This window comes from Oryctolagus cuniculus, chromosome 10, assembly GCF_051225735.1.
Source record: "Oryctolagus cuniculus isolate XC-2025 breed Fujian yellow rabbit chromosome 10, ASM5122573v1, whole genome shotgun sequence".
NCBI lineage: Eukaryota > Metazoa > Chordata > Mammalia > Lagomorpha > Leporidae > Oryctolagus > Oryctolagus cuniculus.
The window spans coordinates 65447107-65467934 of NC_142876.1; the positions used below are offsets into that span (position 1 = coordinate 65447107).

The window sequence follows — 20828 nt, forward strand, 5'->3', positions numbered from 1 at the left end:
AGGGGTGTCCCATTTAAGAATATGCCCAGCGTACAGTGCAGGGGACAGAGGCACAATGAAAGATCCGCTTGATGAGAATCAGGTGAGGCATGAGTGAAAAAGCCAGCGAGAGGATCGAAAGAGCTGGTCTGAACATTCCATCTTAATTCCGTTTTTACCAGCTGGAACACCAGAGAAATCCTAAGGCAAGGGCTTTGGATGTGAAATCCCTCCTTTCAGGATGCTCTGTCTCCCCAGGAAGGGGGTGATAATGGTTCAGAGGCTGAGCACCGTCGTGGCCAGATGTAAAAAGGCAGCACCCTCCAAGGAATGGATTCTGCTTAGTGAATTGCACATTTCATCCCTGATGTCTTTCATCCTGAACTCATTGAGCGGAGGAAATGGATATTCCGTCAGACGTGGCTTTGACATTCCATCACATTATGCCCTGAACAGGACAGGTGGTGTTTCAGACCCGTGCAGGCAGGAGGGCTGAAGCAGTAGCCGCCGCTGTGAGGCCCTGGTTATCTCATTTAAACAGATATTAAATGTGGGTACCGGTGGTGTGATCATCAGCTGCTTCCCACTTTGTGAATAAATTGCTTATAAGGAGTCTTTTGCCTACCAGATGTGACCTAGATTTAGATTTCCAGAGGCAGGGGGAAAAAAAGTCTCTATTGTGTTAAGAAACAATTGCTGGTAAAATGCATGGCAAATGAGCTTATCTCACTTTTCCAGGTGTTTGGACTAATATGTTATGGAATTACTGCTTCATTTATGAAAAATAATTGAGGAAAATGTTCCAGCAAATCAAATTTGGATAAAGGCTTAGGGATGGCTATTGTATTGTTAGCAAGTCTGCACACGGCAGAAAGAGCAGGAGCCAATAGAGATAATAAACATATAAGAGAAGAGTCTCTTATAAAAGGGTCAGGCAAGGGGGGTGCTCTCTAACTTGCATTGTGGTTTAGTGAAATACTGAAGAACAACACGAACAATTATACTCCTTTCAGTGTGTATGAAAGCTGTTTAAAAAACCAAAGCTTGTCCATCTGTTGCCTCTGATAAGTCTTATTACTCTGTTAAATACAGCAAAAAATTTTTAAAATGTGACATCTTTATTCTCTCTTACCCACTCTCCTTTTTCATTTCCTTTCATCTGCAGGAGCTGCCACTCCAAAACCAGTCCCAGAACCCGAGAAACAAACAGACCACACGGTTAAAATCGCTGGAGTCATTGCCGGCATCTTGCTGTTCGTTATTATATTTCTCGGAGTTGTATTGGTAATGAAGAAAAGGTGAGCTATTGCCAAAGATGTGCTGATGTCCCATTGATTGCCAGGCTGCTTCATGTGCATGAAAATATTTAGTTACTGAGTTGGCTTTGATGACCAAGACACATCTGTGACTGTGATTGGTAACATTTTTCATCACACAGCATTCAAGGTGGTGGGACAAAAATTTAGAGTAAGTGCCTGTGGTTTTGCATAAATATACAAAGCATATTAGGTCAGAGTAACAGAAGAAACATGTGTCTTCCCACAGGGAAAGCCATTGATTTCCCAGGAAATTGCTAGTACTTATTATTAACATACTCATATGTGATGTTCTCAAAGATAGGAGAACAAAAAGACTTTTCCTTCTCATTACAATGATAATGATGATGACAGAATTTAGTGAGCCAGTGTTATGCACAGGCCCCAGGTAAGGGTGGTTAATCAGCACAGTACCCCATGAGAAAAAGCATCTCAAAGACCACCCGACAGAAAAGCCCAGGGCATCCACACATATAAGGACAAGTCGCGGAGCAAGTCATATGTTGTAGATTGCGTTGTCTAGCCAAGAGGTTTATCTAGGGGGAGGAGAAAAACAGATCTGGTTACGATAAGTGGTCCTCGTCTCCCGTACTTGGAAAATATACAGTGTCTTGTTTCATGGCAACTTGCTTAATAATGAAGTCTTCCATTCATTTAGAAACTACCAGCATGAAAATATAGATGGCAAGGAGTGATAGAATAAGGCAGCCCGAACAGAGGGAACACATGGATCTTGTTCCTTTTCTGTATAATCTGGAAATGCTTGTGACCTAGAAGAAAGATCAGGACTGGTAGAAGGTGGAGGAGGTGGAGAAGGAAAGGTTGGCAAAGTGAGGCCTTGGAAGTCTTACCTGGTCATGGAAGGAGATTGCACGCAGCCCTGAAACCGACCGATGTCTTTAGGCAGTGACGTCTGATTTGCATCCTGGAAAGATTGCTGTGATGCTGGGGCGGAGCACAGTGATGAGGGAAGGGGCTGGAGTCAGCAAGACGAGCTGGATGAAGAGGGGAGCAACTTGAGGAGATTTTGCAGGTGAATTTTAGTAGCCATTGGGAGAGAGAAGGAATAATACAGGAAAAACCTGTTTCCTGTTCTGGGCAAATTAGTGGAGTTATTATTCACCAAAATGAGGATTGTAGGAACTAGAACATATGCGGATACTTTAAGTTCATGAAAAGATAAGTTTATTTTGCTCCAAAAAAAAAAGCTTCTTAAATTCATGCTTAGTATTTTCATAACATGCACTTCTATGAGTGTGCATTTCCATCCCCCTACGCATGAATTTCAAAAATTTTTACACTAAAATAAACCATTTCATTCCATTTTCTATGAACTTTTTGAAGGCCCCTTCTATTTGGGGAGTAAAGGTAGAGAGTTCAGTTTTGCATGTTTTAAGTTCAGTATTCCCTTAACATTCAGTGGAGATGCTGGTGGGGAGGCGGAACAGTCTCTGTCATAGCCTGAAAGTCCTCAGCTTTTCTGGAGCCAGGGTCATGGTTTTGGCTCAGGTCACTCAAAGTTATTGTTAGAGTGAGAAGAAAGGATTTTGAGGCTGAAGATAAAGCCTTGAGAAACAGCACTATTTAAGGGGTGAGTTTGTGTTCCAAGTATATTTGCATGCATCACTCTTTTTCTTATTTCTGCCCTATTTCATGGTGTTTGTTCTAGTTCAGCCCCGGGACAAACTGTTGCTCTGTCGCAGCTGCACATGTCGTTAGTTCTGGGTTCCCATCATTTCAACATCATTTATTCCTTGTTAAATGTACTTTTCCTTTCTTCTCTCTTTTCCCCTATATTCTGATTTCTCTCTTCATTTTTAATTTTTTTCCTTTTCATTTTATTTCTCTGTACCTCTATTTTATTTACACTCTTTCTTTGGCTATGTATTTCTCTTATTTCCTCCACATTTGTTTCTCTTTTTTACTCCATATTTTTCTTTCCTTTTTCTTCCCCTTTTCATTCTCCCTCACCCTCATAAAATTTTTCTTGGATGTTCTCCATCTCAGTGTTTATGTAGATGTCTTATTTTGGGACCAGTGGCTTTCTTTTTCTTTCTTTATTGCCTATCTTTTTTTCTCTCCCCCTTCCTTCCTTCCTTCCTTCCTTCCTTCCTTCCTTCCTTCCTTCCTTCCTTCCTCCCTCCCTTCCTTCCTCCCTCCCTCCCACTTTCTTTCTTTCTTTCTTTCTTTCTTTCTTTCTTTCTTTCTTTCTTTCTTTCTTTCTTTCTTGTATAAATCTAAGCAATAATAGATCCTTCCATGCCTGACTGTTCAAACTGAGCATTTCCTAAAGATCTATTTTAAATCCCAGGAGTGTGTTGCATTTCTGTGTCATCTGGTAAGTTCTCTGCAAGGAATCCTCAGAAACTACTGATCTACTTGCCCTGGTGACCTTTGCTAAGTGTGAACTAATCCTCCAAGGATCTATTTCTGCTGGATTAATTCATTATACTACCTGGTCTTCCAGGTAGTCACTGAGGTTGTGTTATAAATTATGCATTGGAAGTGACTGCCAACAATAACAGATGGCCTTGAAAGAACTGTAGACCCAACACCAGGAAGTTACGTCAGATGTACCTGATTATTTTCTAGATAATAACCTTAAAAGGATTGTCTCCCCATCATGCAGCACTTTTGTATTTACTTTTTTCAGAAATACAGACTCTTCTCTCCATAAAGTACATTATAGATCATGCTTATAACACAAAACTTGTTATAAAATTTAGACCTGAACAGTCATGGGGCACAAAGTTTCCTGTTTAATAGCAATTCTTAAAACTTCGAATTGTTCATGGTTTTCCTCCAGAATTCAATAGTATGTTTTTAAAGTCATCTTTTTAAACAGAATAGTTAAAGCCTGATATTAATCATAGATAAGTTGCTGGAGCGTTATTGATGAGGAGCAAGCATGTTTCATTATTTAAACCTCCCAGTAGCTCTTCCAAAGACTCTCTTTGTTCAGTCAAGCCCAGAAATATGTGAGGGTGAGCACTTGATCTTTCAGCCACACATTTCCCACTGTCACACAGGAGGTTCTCAGTTGAAAAGAAGAAGCTGCCGTGGAAAAAAAGCACTGAGAGAAAGGAAAGGAAAGGAGCTGCCTCGGGTGTGCGTTTCTGTATTCGGTTAGTCATTTCTGCTACCAGAACCTAAAACCCTGAAACTCCGCGCTCCTTCCTGGCTGGGCTACTTGGCCTGCTTCCTCTCTTCTCATGGTACTCTGATTCAGCTAACTCGGGCACAGGCCCATGGTCAGAAAGACAGGCTGAGCCCAGGAGAAAGTGTGGGTGCAACAAATCCATCCCTGTTTGTGGAAGTCTCTCCTGCTGTGCAGGTGCCAGTAGGTATCCTCTGTGCTTGTCCGCGTATCAGGCCAGCCCACCAGAGGTCTGAGGTGAGGGCACAACTCACTCAGGCTCTACAGGACAGCCAGACATTGTACTACAAGACACTCTCAATTATCCGCTTCACTGAGGCTGTGTTGCCTTCTGAAAGACTGATAGTTGCGGAAGGTGGGCCTCTGTAGAAAATATAAAAACTGCGTACCTCATGCTAACTCACAGAATTCATTGTAGGAAAGAAGGGCTCAATCTGAGATGACCATCAGAGTGTTTTGGCTCCAATGTCTAATCCTATCACCAATCCATGCCTAGTTGATCCTGGACTAGTATAATATGAAACCTTTTCTTTAAAAACTTCTATAAAAAACCTACATACATACTTACTTGTTCGGTAAGAGAAACAATTTCTTCTTTGGAAAAGCTTCCCTTTCTCATAAGTGTGTTCTTTTGATGGTGTCGCATTTGGGTACAGCAAATTTTAATAAAGAAGGTGAGGTCAGTGTCTACAAAATCAAAAGTTTCACACAAAACCCCTTGGCAGTATATTCTCAAAATTAAGAAACAGTAGCTTGAGTTGGATATACTTACTTTTTACCATATTATATCTCTATATATTTAGATATATTTGTATAAATGAAAATAACTGCATTTTTCAACATTTTATATAAGGAATACTTTATCTCAATAACAGGTTTGACAGGATTTAGTACATAAGTACCATCAATTTCACTGTGATTAATTGCATTTGCTATTGTTCCTAAAATTGCTATAGATCTTTCAGAAGCTTCAGAACATTTGTATTAATTACAATAATAGCTGTTGTGGCACATAAAAATCACAGAAGTTGTGACTATCTGAAAATAATTAAAGGCATATGCTTTCTTGGGCAAAATAGCAAATGGTAGCTATTCTATTACATTAACACTTGTTATAGGTAAATATACATATTCTAATCCTGAAACACCATGCCTCAACCTCCTTTCCATAACATATTTTTAACGGATGTACATTTTGTAAATGCAGCACATGGTATTAAATGTTTAGCATCCTTTCTATTATATTTGAACAATACTAGTACTAGCAAGAAGAAAATTGCAATAAAAATAGGAAATATTTCTGCAGATTTCATGAAAAGGAAAAGATAAGAGGGAAAATGTGATGAAAGCCCTAGTTTCAAAGAGATGCCTGCCGTGCATGGCCGGAGGCAAGTTGGCGTGGACCACAGTTCCTCTGTGCTACCTGTTTCCATATGAGATGGGATTTTTTCCCCCATTATAGTTAAGTGTGATTTGCATGTGGAGAACATCTTAAGTCTGGGAGCCTTATTCAAAGTTCAGTTTCAAAATCACATCTTCTGAAACTACATGGAAAAAGACAGATGTACACCTTTCATTGTGATTATTATTTAAAATGTATCCTGAAAATGCAGTCATAGAAATAAGAACCAAATGCTGATACGTTCCAGCCTTGCACATGCTTTAGCATGTTTGCAACAGAGTCTGCGTGTACTCAGACATGTACAAACACACCATCCCAGGCTGTCCATTATGGTCACTGAGTAGACTTGTGGAACAAGGATCAGCTGGACCAACTGGACTTTGTAAAGGCCACTTCTAGCCTGCACTTAAAGGGGTTACTCTAATAGATCCTATATTAACTCCTATTTTTGAACTCAGTTTAACTGTTTACTGAACTACATTCTCTTAGGGATTCTTTGGGAGTGCTTTATAAACATTTTTAAAAGGAGGGTGGATACGGTAGACATGAGTTCTTCATCGTCTAGGAGGAAAGTGTGAGACAAATATTGAACGACATTGCCTGCAGCCTTACCAACCTGGGTCCGCAGCCCGGCTATCTCCTTCCTAGCAGTAGAAGGTTAGTTAAATGAGGTATTTCACCTCTGAACCAGTTTGCCTATGTGGTATGCAATGATGCTGATGTGCACTTCGTTGGAGAAGCCCAAGGATTATATGGAAAATGTAGGTACATAGTTGGTGCTTTGCACATAATAACTTAAGGATCAAGAAGTTCAGGAACTGGTTCTTGGCAGCTACGTAGTCCATGGCAGAGCCTGGGCTAAGTCCAAATATATCTAATCTACCTTTTTTTTTTTATTAAAGTTCATTTATTTTTGTTTACTTGAAAACCAGAGCAACACACACACACAAACTCAGAGAGAGAAAGACAGAGAGAGAGAGAGAGAGAGATCCCATCCCCTGGTTCTCTCCCCCATTGTCCGCAACAGCAAGGCTATGGTAGGCCAAAGCCAGGAGCCAGAAACTCCATTGAGGTCTCCTCTGTGAGTGACAAGAACTGAAGTAAATAGGGCCACCCTCCGCTACCTCCCAGGGGGATTAGCAGGAAGCTGGAGAAGAAGCAGCAGTGTGACTCCAGCCCAGTACCTTCCATATGGGATGCAGGTGCTGAAATGGTGACCTACCTCCGGGTACCACAGTGTCTGTTTCTCACCCGCATGCTGCTCACCCACACCACCACACTGGCTCTTAGGAGCAAAATGCAATCAGGCATCTTGTTCTGCAAATCTCACATCCTCTTTCTGCTCATTCTTTGGAAACACAGTGCTATCATCAGCTTGTTAGGGTTGACCATTGCTGTAGGTCCACAGATATTTGAAGACCTCCACAGGCGTTGATCCTCTTTCTGAGCCATGACTGGAGACAAAATCCTTTCAGACACGTGAATTTTGTGTCATCTGTGGATCCCTTAGCTTTCTTCTGAGAACTCACAGTACTTAGGGTGCCGTGTCCTTCTGTCTGGCTTAGTGAATAAGAAAAATGTAAGTGTTACAGTAAGTGTGGAGTGAGGGCGTCTTCCCTGCACCCCTTCTTCCTGGGAGGCTAGTGCTCCATGTCTGGGAGTTGCTGAGGTGAGAATGGGGGATTCTGGAGCAGACAACCAAGCATATCTCCTGGTTCTTTGGCTCACGGTTATATGGCCACAGGCAAGCCACCTCGCTCTGTGTCCCTAGGATTCCCCCAGCTAGACCAAAGGCATCATAATACTTCTTGCCTCATAAAAATATTATGAGAAGAAAACTAGTTATCGCCTTTTAAAGCACTGACTTCAAAATGTAGGGGCTGCCTTCATCGTGTGCATGACCCACGAGTCCAAGAGCTATCGCTGCCTCTCTGTATTCAGTGCCCTTAGTCTGCCTCCCACAGAGGCTTGGTCTCTGGAAGCAGAGAAAGGATGAGGACAGGAGTGGCCCTTTCTTAAGAGGAGCTCTCCCCACTTTGCCAATGGAGATCACCAGTCCTTTGCACCCAAGGACACGCAAGGTGGGTCTTTCATTACAGTGATACCTTGGACAAAGCTGCCTGCAATGAGATAGCTGATTGTCGCCTCAGACTAAGGCCAAGCCTGTTGGATGTGCTACAGGTGAAAGTGTAAAGTACAGTCCGTTCTTCAGGCTTGCTCACCCTCTAGTCTTCCTATGCAGAGATTCTTTCTTAGCCAGGGGAGGGCTGGATTTTGGGAAACATAACCTGCAGAGGAGTGAATCAAAGGTGCTGAGAACTCAGTAGCACTGAGCTTGGGGAGCATCCTCAAAGCCCCAGATGCTTCTGGATGGGCATGTGTCGCTCCCCCTCTTCGCGGAGGAACAACACAGGACCCTGCGCTGTTCTTTTGTCTGCTCAGCCCTTCCCGGGTTAACTGCTGGTTCTTCCCAGGTTGGCTACCGTCCCTTCCACCTCCGTGGAAGGGCGGTTCCCCCTGCCACTTTCCCCACTTCTGTGGGGGAGCAGCACACCGCCGGCTGGCTCTCTCGGGGGCTGCACAGGTGTTCCTTCAGATAGATGTTCCTGGTGCATGTTGTCTCTCTCCTCCTTTATAGTCCTCTTCCACCAATCCCAACTCTGCTACCCACACGCCGAGTACGCTGCTCTCCTCCAATCAGGAGCAGGTCCTGCTGTTTATTGGTTGAACTGGAGGCAGCTGTGTAGAAGCTGTTTGCTCCTCTCCCAGCGCCATATTGTGGGAGAGCAGATGCATAGAATAAGTCTTAATTCCAGTAACTTAGTCTAGTCTGAGTTGCTCCCCACAGGCATGGCCTTGGCACTAAACACATAATTTGGGGATCAAAATCTGTCCAACCAGATCAGCAGGGTGGCAAATGGTCTGCTCCCTGGGGTAGGAGGACAGGGACAGCATTCTTCTCTCATGGTGTGTAAAGCCCTTGCTTGCATCTGCGTGGAACTCAGAGCTGTCTTTATTCTGCTCCTCCCACTGCCACCCTTACAACAGGTCAGGATCAGCCCCTGAACCTGCTGGATCATGGGCCCCCTGGTTACCATGTGTCCAGGCTCTAGCCATGAGCTTGTAGCACATGTACCAGGACTGAGGGCTGTCTCAGGGCACATTTGTCCTCCTGGTTACTAATTTCATTGCCATCACTTTCCAACACAGCTGATTTTTATTCTCTAACCATTAGCTTAGCTTATGAAAACTTCTTTCTGTGACTCCTAACCTCTGAAGCCCAAGCCATCAGGTTCCCATGGGTGACAAGGGAGGGATGCATGTGTACCACTAAAGCTGGTGGTTCTTCACGACCAGTGCCTCCAGATGTCACGTGTTGACACCCAGCACAGTCCCACCAGTCTCTTCCTGGCCCTTATGGGGTGTGTCTCTCTATTCCTGATGACCTGGCTTCCCCATCTAGTTTGTAGAATGGGGAATACCATGACCATGAAAACCGATGGTATTTTGCTTTACAGTAGTTGTTTAAACCTTAGTGAGATGGGGAATTCAACCTTATAGATATCACTTCTCCAATTATTTCTAGTTTCTTTTTTCATATTTAAAAAGTCAAGCAGTAGTGGAAACCATGAAGGGACTTCAGAGGGTTCATGGAAAATGCACATCATGAAAAAACTGCATGAGTCCAGAAAACAGCTTGCTCCAGAATGCAGTTTTCTTGTGTTTCCATTTTTCTACAATACCCATTTGCTTAGAGTATAGGGCAACAAAATACTATAATTTCTAGTCTGACTTTTGAGGGCAAGATTCATAATCCATCTTTATCTAGCATAGATCCTAATTTCTTTTTAAAGGGGAAGAGGGTTATATGTGGAATATTTAATTTAGATTCATTTCTAGAAGATTACATAAAATTAAATTTTAAAAGGGATAAAGAGGAGCTATTGTGTTAATTAGAAGGGGGATGGTTTGTTTGCTTTTGTGTTTCTGGACAAGTGTCAGCATCAGGAGATGCAATTATGTATTAAATGATAAATTCACATGAATATGAAAGGCATGTTTTGGCCAGTGTCGGCACAGAGCGTGTTTTTAAAGAGAATGATGGCTCACTGGATCTGTTGGGAGAAGTTTCTGTCAGTGCCATTTTCATTTATCCCATTACCTTATTGGCACAGCTGTGGAGTGACTAAAGTGAAGCTATTTTTATGGATTTTACTGCAACAAGTAAAAATCGACTCATTCATTAAATTCCAACATACCCTGCTTTCTTTGTAAAAACAAAACAAAACATTGACAAAAATGCAGCCCAGGTTATCCTATCTAAGAATGGCCATTTTATCTCTCCCGCACACTCACAGGCATGAATACAACTCTCCAGTGTTAATTACTTTCCTGCAGTGACTTAGGCAGCATGTGCTGGTACCTCAGTTTCCACATGGACACCTGGGGTCTGGTGCTTTCCTTACGCCTCCCCTCTTTACAGTGCCCGCAGTACACTCTCCTTGTGTGCACACTCTGGAATGATTCAGGGTTGTTCTTTTAAAATAGCTTTTCATCACTATAACAAAGTGCCTGGTACACACTACTTGAAAAGAAGTTTTCTTTAATGCAGTTTTGGCCATTCTGAGTCCAAGATCAGGCAGCCCCATGGGGTTTAGCCACTGGGGTGGCAGGTAGTGGCATGCCACGGGGGGAGCATATGGAGTTGGTGGTGGGAGGGAGTGTGGGTGTGTGTGGAAGAGCTTACACAAACGAGAAGTCAAGAAGTCAGAGAGTCTGGGTCCTACAGTCTTCTAAAGGGATAGCCCCAGTGACCTAAAGAGCCCCTCCCCCCCAACTAGGACTCTCCTTAGAGGTTCCAGGACATCTCAGTGTCAACACCCAGCAATGGCACCACACTGTAATCTTGGACTTTTGAAGGACCCCCTGCCAATGTCATAACCATGTCAGTTACCATCTGCCCTTTCTGTGAGATGGTCCTTTATGATCATCTACACCCCACTCACACTTCTAAGCAAAGTGCTTTGCCTTAGTAGACATGAAGTATACCTAATCAGTAATGAAAAAAAGTACTTGTTTTAAACTCGTGTATTTGTTTACTTTGTAATTTTAGATTAGTTTATTTGAAAGGCAGAGGAGGGAGAGAAGAGGGAAGGGGAGGGGAGGGAGAGGGAGGGGAGGAGAGGAGACTGCTTCCATTCACTGGTTCACTCCCTAATGCACACAGCAGCTGGCACTGGGCCAGCCAGATCTGTGCCAGGAACCTGAACTTGCTGCAGTGGCAAGTGCAGCATGGGTGGCAGTGACCCAAGCTCTTGAGCCATCAGCTGCTGCCTCTCAGGCTGAGCATTAGAAGGAAGCTGGACTCAGGAGTAGTGGGCCTGGGACTTGAACACAGACACTCTAGTATGAGATGCAGGCGTCTCAAGGGACATCTTAACTGCTATGACAAACTCCCCTAACCCCCTAAAAGAGCCTTTCACCACAACACTAAATCTTGAATTCTTTTTGCTTTTTTTTTAATTTTTGGAGATATATGTTTTATAATCTTTTGGTAATTTTTCTGAAATATAGATGTTCTAGTAGACAGAGTCCCTACTTCGAATAATTTTTTTTTGACAGGCAGAGTGAACAGTGAGAGAGAGAGAGAGACAGAGAGAAAGGTCTTCCTTTTTTCCATTGGTTCACCCCCGAATGGCCGCTGCAGCCCGCGTACTGCGTCGATCCAAAGCCAGGAGCCAGGTGCTTCTCCTGGTCTCCCATGGGGTGCAGGACCCAAGCACTTGGGCCATCCTCCACTGCCTTCCCGGGCCACAGCAGAGAGCTGGACTGGAAGAGGAGCAACCGGGACAGAATCCAGCGCCCCGACCAGGACTAGAACCCGGTGTGCCGGCGCCGCAAGGTGGAGGATTAGCTTGTTGAGCCACGGTGCCGGCCCACTTGGAATGTTTTGAATTTTTTTTAAAAAAATTGAATAATAGTTCTCTAGGTTTTTAATTTAATATATTAAAACAGCTGACATGAATATATTTAAGTTCAAATACAGCTTAATTAAATGAAAAATAGGCTCAGCACTGTTCTTCAAAGTATCAGTTATTTCCAAGCCAGTATTGAAATATTTCTATAAATTCAAGAGGACTTTAAAAACTGTGGAAAAATGGAATTTAAAAAAAGTTTATCTTGATGCATGATCACTTTGAAATATACACATTTTTCATAATATGCATTTTCCTTGAACTTTTTGAAGACCTCTGATAGTATACTGCATTGCCATTTTTTTTCCTGTCACCATCAGTTTAGATTAAAATGTCTTCTATTCAGAAAGAGAGTAAGCAGCCTCAGGATCGGGTTTTCAAGTCTCGCGTGCAGTGCGTTTACAGTGGGGATGTCCAGACTCCATCTCTAGCAGCGATGCCGGAGCTCTCGGGTTCGTTCACAACTTCTCCTTCCCAGCGTTGCCCTGCTGTTGCGCACAGCTCTCCCACCACCACGTCTGCGTGTGGTATGGTCCCTTGAGTGTATTTGATAAGAATCTGGAATAAACGTTCATTTGTTACCCCATGTCAGAAAGAAAACTTTAATAGAAACAAAATCGGGGGGCGGGGGAAAGCCATTTGCTGAAGTGCTCAGTTTAAGTGCCTAGTTGTCAGGAGCTATCAAAATGTCTTTATCCTTTTACCTGATTTGTCTGAAAGCCTAAATTGTGGATTTGGAGTCAGCTATCTGTAGTTGAAGAAATTGGCCACGCCTCAAATTAGGCTGTCAATGTCTAATTCTTAAGTATAATCTTGACCTTTACTGAAAGAGGGAAGAAGAAAAACCTCAGAAATATATTAAGATCTCCAAAAGAAGGTGGTGATGTAGCCTTCACGGAACATCTTAACCCTGCAGCCGTCAGCCCAGAGGAGCATTCCTGCCTTAGGGGACTCCTGGAAATGCCTAAGGGTGTCTTCACTGAGAATTGCTTAATTGTAATCGCCGTCTTTGATTGCGGTTTTGTAGTTACAGTAGTCAGGATTTTCCTTTTATAATCACGCTAGGGTTGACTCAGCAATCTGGGCTTAACGGTCCCCAGGGGTCTAGCTTCAGTGTCACAGGGCAGTAAGGAAAACCCAGGTGTGTACAGGTGAGGCCTTGGTGCAGGGGATGTGGAAATGAGGCATCAGCTGCCTGGCCTCACTCAGGTGTATCCCAACATCACAGACTTTCCTTTCCTCCTAAGGGAAGAAAGGAACCTCAATTTCTGTCATTGAATCTTGTATTTTATTTTTTGTTGGCAACTACCTGATTTTTTTTTTTAAAGATTAGTGTGTTTGAAATGCAGAGTTACAGAAAGAGGAGGAGAGACAGAGATGTTCCACTCCCCAGATGGCTGGTTCACTCCCCCCAAAATGACCACAATGCCCAGTACTGGCTGAATCCAGGAGTCTGAAACTCTGTCTAGATGTCCCATGTGGGTGGCAGGGTCTGAAGCACTTGGGCCGTCATCTGTTTTCCCAGGCACATTAGCAGGGAGCTATATCGAGGTAGAGTAGCCAGGGTTCCAACTGGTACTATTACGGGATGCCATCGTCACAGGCTTAACCCACTGCTCCACAAACACTGGTCTCTATCGCATCATATTTTAATGCTGTGTTGGCCAAGTCAATACATATCCACTCACCAGTTTGTGATTCCTAGTTCTATTTGAAGATAAAAGTAAACAGAAGACACGTAAATTGCCGCATTTTAAAAATCTTATTGCCCATGTGTTTCTGGCCATAGGCTTTGTCTTAGAGGGAAAGACAATAGACTCTTTCCTTATCCAAGCTATGTGTCTTTCCTACATATTCATTAGTATACTGTACTGTCCTTAGAGAAAGTGTCCTGCAGCCTACTTTGTGAGTAGGTGGTTCCTACTCACAAATTCAAGAGAACTTCAGCTCAGTTGCCTTGTCAGTGATGTAGCCTGGCCTGCTCTTTATAATTAGCATCCTGAATGACTGTTGACCCCTGTATCTCTTTTATCCAAACTGGGAATCCTTTGGACTTTTGTGAGCCTCAGATGGTAACATCCATTAGAATGCTTTCCTTCCTAAGATTAAAGTCTTAAACCCTATGTATATAGATTTTTTTTTTTTTTTGGGGACAGGCAGAGTGGACAGTGAGAGAGAGAGACAGAGAGAAAGGTTCTTCCTTTGCCGTTGGTTCACCCTCCAATGGCCGCCGCGGCTGGCGCACCACGCTGATCCGATGGCAGGAGCCAGGTATTTCTCCTGGTCTCCCATAGGGTGCAGGGCCCAAGGACTTGGGCCATCCTCCACTGCACTCCCTGGCCACAGCAGAGAGCTGGCCTGGAAGAGGGGCAACCGGGATAGAATCCGGCGCCCTGACTGGGACTAGAACCCGGTGTGCCGGCGCCGCAAGGCGGAGGATTAGCCTAGTGAGCCGCCGTGCCGGCCTAGATCATCTTTCAAGTCTTTGAAAGCATTCCCCTCTGTGTAGGAAAGAGTAACGGATGGTTGCTCTACGGATGGTTCCTGGGAGGGAAGCCAGCCCACTCCAGTGAGGTGACTTTTCTCAAGGAGTTCATTAGAGCTCTGAGTGCCATGGAGCCACCTGCTCACCCAGCCCAGGTGACAAAGGCAAGAGACTTGGAGATCATGGAAGAAAAGGCTCGTACTGGTGATGTCTTCATGCACTTCCTGCCAGGTTTGAGAAGGAGCAAGACTTGTCAAGCTGCTTTATTCAGAGAAGGAGACAGTATATCTCTTTGGACAGTCAGCCCTTCAGATCTTCAGGTTCCACATCCATGGATTCAACCAACTGTGGATCAAAAGTATTGAAACAAACATTGCTTTGGTACTGAACATGTGCAGACTTATTTTCTCTTGTCAGTGTTACCTGAACAATGCAGCATAACAACATTTTCTACAGCATTTACATTGCTTTAGGTATTGTAAGTCATCTAGAGATGGTTTAAAATATACAGGAGGATGTACACAGGTTCTGTGAAAATACCACACCATTTTTTCCATAAGGGACTTCAGTATCCATGTATGTTGATACCCATGGGATTCCTGGAACCAATCCCCCAAGATCGCTGGGGGACAACTTTATATACCTTATTCCCCCCAGTGCACACATACTTGGGACCTGTTTCTAAGGAATAGAATACAGATTCAAACAGCAGGCCTGAGGTTTCTGAGCTCGCCAGTGTCCAAACCATGCTCTGCTGTCCCCAAGTCGATCCTGGCATCAGACCGGGGCTGTAAACATGGTGCTACTCCTTTGGCTGCAGGAAGTCCTGGGTCCATCATAGCACATCTAACACACCCAGCCCTGCCACCCTCCGCTCTCCCCACTCCTTGCATCTGCCCCAGCATCTTCCTGCTCTGCCCACTGTCCACCCAACCCCTGCATCCCAGCCACACTGAGGCTCACACCCAAGGACCAGGCCAACTTCCTTGGTTGTCTTTCATTCCTTGGCAGGCAATTGCTTAGGCATCTGGGTTTGAAGGGCTTAGCTTCAACATCGATCTAATTTTTTACTCCCTTAATAGCCGTTCTGGTATCTGAACTAAAATAACCTGGCCATTTGGATTTCCAAAGAGCTTCTAAATGATGTTCGCAAACGACTGCCTACATTTTTTAAATTGTGATTTTTATCTAATGTAGAACTGTAGGTGCTAACCTGATTCTCTTGAGTTTTGCCTCACTCTAGACTGAGTATAGCTTGTCGACTGTCCCCTCAGGGAACAGTGCAGGCCACTGTTCAGCTTGCCAGGGGGAAGTCCAGACTGCAGACTGGCACCCTTATAATGAGGCTGACATGCCCTCCACCCACCATCACCAATGCCTAGAGTGTTAATGATGACTCTCAGGGAAACCTGCCAAGTGCAGAGCCCAGACAGTGTTTTACCAAAGGATCACAATGTAAATAAAAGGTTCTTATCCTGTGTACCTTTTTACTCCTCTGATCAACACTGATGTAAATAACAGTAGCAACGAAGTTTAGCTGAAGTTCTGAGTGGCTCAGTAAAAGGATAATTCATGATGTGGAGAGACTGACTCTGGAAAGAGTACAGTTGATTAATGAGCACCATGAGCAAGTTCACAGTCTCAAAGGTCAACATTATAGATCTGATTATGTACAGTGCTGCACTCTTCATTGATTTTCAGGTCCTTTTCCTAACACAAAAGGCAAAAGACATTACTAACAGTTTTTAAAATACTGTCTGTTCTGTGACTTATAAAATTTTGAATTCCCGAATACATCTTTAATTACTATCCTGACCAGTACATTAGCTTTAGCATTTTTTAGCTAAATTGAGGGCACTCAGCAATCATTTCTCTTTCAGATGTTACACTGCTAATTTTAATGATAATATGTGAGTTCTGAACAAATAACAAATCAAGTGCAGCAAAGGTAAATGAAATAGCTATAATGAAAGATCCATAAATTAAGAGAGAAACTAAGCAGAATGTGGAAAAGCAAATTAAAATAGATTTTTGGATTCCAAAATGATGTTTATTATCATGACTAGAGGACTCCACAGGATAAAGTTTTGTTAGCCAGGAATTTTCTTGCTTAGTTAGTTTTGTGATCTGGCAAACACCATCTATTAAACCTCTTTCTCTAGCAGTATGTGATCCCGTCTGTAGATATGTGTGCAATAAAAAAAGAAGACGTGTACTGCATGGGACCCAGAAACACAGCCCTACTGTTTTTATTTATAAAAATATCTTTCTAGGTTTATGTCCAAAAGAACTGAAAGCATGGTCTTGAATGGTATTTTCACACTCCTGTCTGTAGCAGTGCTAGTCACAGTGACCAGAAGGCAGAAGCGGCCCAGGTGTCCTCTGATAGATGAGTGGACGAAGAAAAGGTGATATATGCATACAATGAACTATTATTTAGCCTTTGAGAGGAAGGAAGTTCTGACACCCACTGCAACATGGGTGCACCTTGAGGACATGAAAAGAGCCACACACAAAAGGACAAGTGTGGCATAGCTCCATTTCTGTGATGTGCCTATAATGGTCAGATCCATAGAATAGAAATTAGGGGCTGGGAACAGAAGGAATGGAGAGTTGCTGTTTAATGAGTACTGAGTTTCAGTTTGACATGATGAAAAACTCTAGGGATGGATAGTAGTGATGGTTGTACAACTGTGTGAATGTATTTTATAATGCTAAAATTTTATAACTCCTAAAAGTAGTTACAGTAGTATATTTTATGGTATATATATTTTATCACAATGAAAATGTTTTAATATTGGTGGAATACTATTTAGATAAGTTTTGAACCATTGGCACTGCCTTCACCATTCTAATCAGAGCTTAGCCTCCTGGCGGTGAGCACGAGGTAGCTATACATGGGGCTTGTAGTGGAGTGTGCCCCTTTGGAACTGCTAAGCCTGTTGTGGCTCAGAGAGTTCCATTGTCTAGCTGATAGCAAAAGAATATTTATGTGATGGGCACATATTTACCTGAGGCCATAGGAATGCATGGCGCCACATGTGAAGCTGCCTGAAGTATCCTGGCATTTACCGCCAGTGACAAAACCTATCTGGCTTTGGAAAGCACCTCCTGTGTTGTAACCATGACGCGCAAGACAGGAGACTCATCAGCCTGGAACCAGCCAGCACACAAGTGCTCTGAGTGCTGGTGAGGCCCTGCTCATTGCAATCACAAGCAAAGAAAACAGTGTGATTCTGCCACATGATTTTTAGACACCAAAGACGGCAACAGAAGCAGTGTTAAGCCGATGGCTTCCACAGCTGACAAGTTTTTATTTTCTCTTCTAGTAATAGACAATGGCACAGGCCGTCTGCAAATACAATAGTGATTGTGCAGTGCCACGGTGCTTCAAAACAAATCCAGAGTTCCCCACGTGCAAGCTTCAGAATGGTAGTTTCAGTCTTAGGGATTTGATAAAAAGCAAACCGATTCAGAATATACTACTTAACACTTAGGACTGTCAGTTGACTCAGGCTTTCATTTTGGATCTTGAGGTATTCACTGGCTTTCCTGTTTTTAAGCAGCTTTTCTCTGTAGGGGGACAGGGTGGTTCTCTGTTGACTTAAAAACTCTGTGAAGGCAGGAGCCATGATGTCCTTGTCTCTGTCTTGCTCATCCCTAACCTGGACTGGGCACTTGCTAAATGTTGATCCTTCCATACCTGAGTCACTGAGCAGTAGGTCTACCATGTGTGAGTCACTTGGGGTTCTACCTACTGTGGGTACCTCCCCCCAGCTCCAAAACGAGGCTTGGCCAACTGCAGCCTGCTCTTTTCATGTCAGAATGGAGGTGAGGAACAAGTCCTTAGTTTGCTTCCTGCAGTCTTCTTCCCGCCAAACCCCTTTCGCTGGTTCACAACCTCCCTTAGTGATCAGAATTATCATGAAGACGACAGTACCCAAGGAATGGAATTTTGCATGCCCACCCCATGTGGGACACTGTGTGTCTGTATGTGTTACGTCTGACACCTGTGAGAAACTTCTTGCCCAGCTCATCCTCCCTCCATACAACTTTATTAAGTAGAAGAAAGAGTAAAGACCAAAAACAGAATAAAGGCCAGATTTACCTTGAATATTCTAAATTTCTAATAGCACATCCGTAAATGAACATGAATGGACTCATCTAAACAAGCTTGGTATTTGGATTGCTTTTTACTTACTTGATGATGGTGGTGGTAGTGGGGTGGTGGTGGTGATGGTTATGGTAGTGGCCAATACATGAGCCTTAGCATCTGCCTCGTTGTTGGCACTGTTATAAGTTCTTTGTGTTATCAGTTAGGCCTTATGTATTGACTGACATATATCCTGTTACTCTGTATTACCTTCAAGGGAGATGAGAGAGAGACAGGTGAATTGTTTAAAGTCAGGCAGTAAATGACAGAACCAGAGATGAAACCAGGGCCCCTGTTTCCACAGCTGCCTCTATGAACTCTTTTGGTTCACTAGTGGAAATGGAATAGCCATAGCAAAAAAATGTCGTATCTACCCATTGAGCTGGAAAGAAACCATCAGACTTTCCCGTGGCCTATACCATAACCAATATTCCCATGTTTCTCACCTCACTCATATAGGACATGAAGAAAATTGCACCCCATGTGAAAGAAGTTCCTGCAGAATCAGGTGTGCAGGCTCGAAGCTGCCCTGCCCCCACCACTGCCTGCCCCCTCTAGTATTCACAATAGCCAATTCGTACATTATTCACAATAGCCAATAGCTCTGCTCACTTAAGGTCAGGCAGCAGAGAGGCCGCCTGGGCACCTTGTACTTCTTTATAAGCCTTTGGCATGTTAAGCAGCTGAGTAAACTTGAAGTACACTGAAGATGAAGCACCACCTCCATGCATAAATAGTGTTCAAGCCCCATGGTTTTACATGTTTTAAAATCTAAATTGGTCCAGCGGCTTCTCTTACCCAAATGTGGTAACTGCCAGGTACCTGGCAACCCTGAGAGCCTACCCTCCTATCCAGTACCATATGGCATGAGGCTGGGGACTCTGGCACTAGGCATCTATGCATCGCCCAGCTGGGCGCTTCCCAGCACTGCCCTGATCTGCTCAGCTCACCTTGATGACCCTTAAAGCCACAGTCAGCTCCTGGTCTCCAACCCTCAGAAAAGATGGGGACTGGAAGCCCCAGCTGTTGTCTTATTTCTTACATGCTCACTTGTTTGATTCTGAGAGCAGGAGGTCGTGTTGCCAGCAGGTGGATGGGGCAGACTGGTGCTCTCTCCCCTGCTGCTGTGGCCCCAGAGACAGCATTTGTGGTTCAAAGGCACAGATCCTCCTGTCTGGAGTGAGAAGGTGGCATATGGCACGAGGGCTGCCCTTCAGGACACCTGCTCTAGGCTGTCGGCATGAGGTTGTTTGCTCTTCCTGTAGAGGCAAATGGGACCAGTGCTTGCTTCTGACTTGTGGAAAGTTGGGTGAGAGGCATTTAATACAGCAGCCCTTATTTTTTGCCCTGGGTAACATATTCTGGCATCTGGTACTGAGAAAAATATTACCTTCCAGTGATGTAGGGAAATGGCATGTTACAAGCCTTTAGAGCAATTTGTGCCTTGCCATTTTGGCTGGTGTTAGGGGCTCCAGACTTATTTCCTTACCTGCTTTCTGCCCTCATCTGCTCATTTTCCAGTTGCAACGGTTTTTAGTTAGTGTTTTCTTCTGCTGTGGAGGAAATGGCCTTTTTTTTTTTTTTCAATTCTGGACAACACTGAGTATATATCTAGCACCCAACTCAAAATATTTACTTGCGTTCATATGCTTGTTGTCACATACTTCAATATTATTTTACAGTAATAGTATCAGTTTCAAAGCTATTTCCTGAGGACTATTAAATGTTTAAAAATAAATCTGACAAGACCATATTTTCATTCATGATTACAATTTCAATTTTATGCCAAATCATTTGCTTTTCACATTAAACCTTGCAGTGCCAAATCACTTTATAGATAAGACTAACAGGAATCTCTGGGAATCTCTTTATAAAAATCTTTTGTAATTCTTACAAAAATCTTCTGTACTTTCTACAAAATGTGCTTGGACATATGTAAGATTAAACTTAGTCAAAACAAATGCATGGTATATTTAGTGCTGGCAGTACTCATGTCGTTAGTGTTTCTTCCTCTCTCTCATTGGCAAATTTGCTAACTTTGGTAATTTGCATACTGAATTTTCTTCATTAATGAGCCAGCGAGTCTCATGTTCATCTGTCTTCAAATAACTATCTTCTAAAGTTCTCTTCATAAGTAGAATGAGCACTCAGTTATTTGTGTTACTGAAGGAAAGATCCAAAAAAAAAAAAAAAAAAAACAATAGATACTCACAAATTAGAAAAAGTATTGAATTGTATTGAGCAAAGCTAATAATGGTCCATCTAACCCCACCCCATCTTTCTAAATGCCATGGAACAGAATTGAACCAAGGCAAATCCATGTCGTAACAAGTGCCATTGCACGAAAGTTTCCCTGTCTGG

The 20828-nt window shown here is 43.3% G+C and overlaps 1 protein-coding gene across 13 annotated transcripts in view; it reads left to right on the top strand.

Moving 5' to 3' along the window:
- The window catches only part of PTPRM (protein tyrosine phosphatase receptor type M), an 884286-nt gene that overhangs the window by 598893 nt on the left and 264565 nt on the right, over nucleotides 1–20828 (top strand). For all 13 annotated transcript variants that reach the window (XM_089305325.1, XM_089305326.1, XM_089305318.1 and 10 more), the window contains one exon: nucleotides 1145–1277. In XM_089305325.1, the coding sequence (XP_089161451.1) occupies nucleotides 1145–1277 (133 nt within the window). The remainder of the gene's footprint in view (nucleotides 1–1144; nucleotides 1278–20828) is intronic.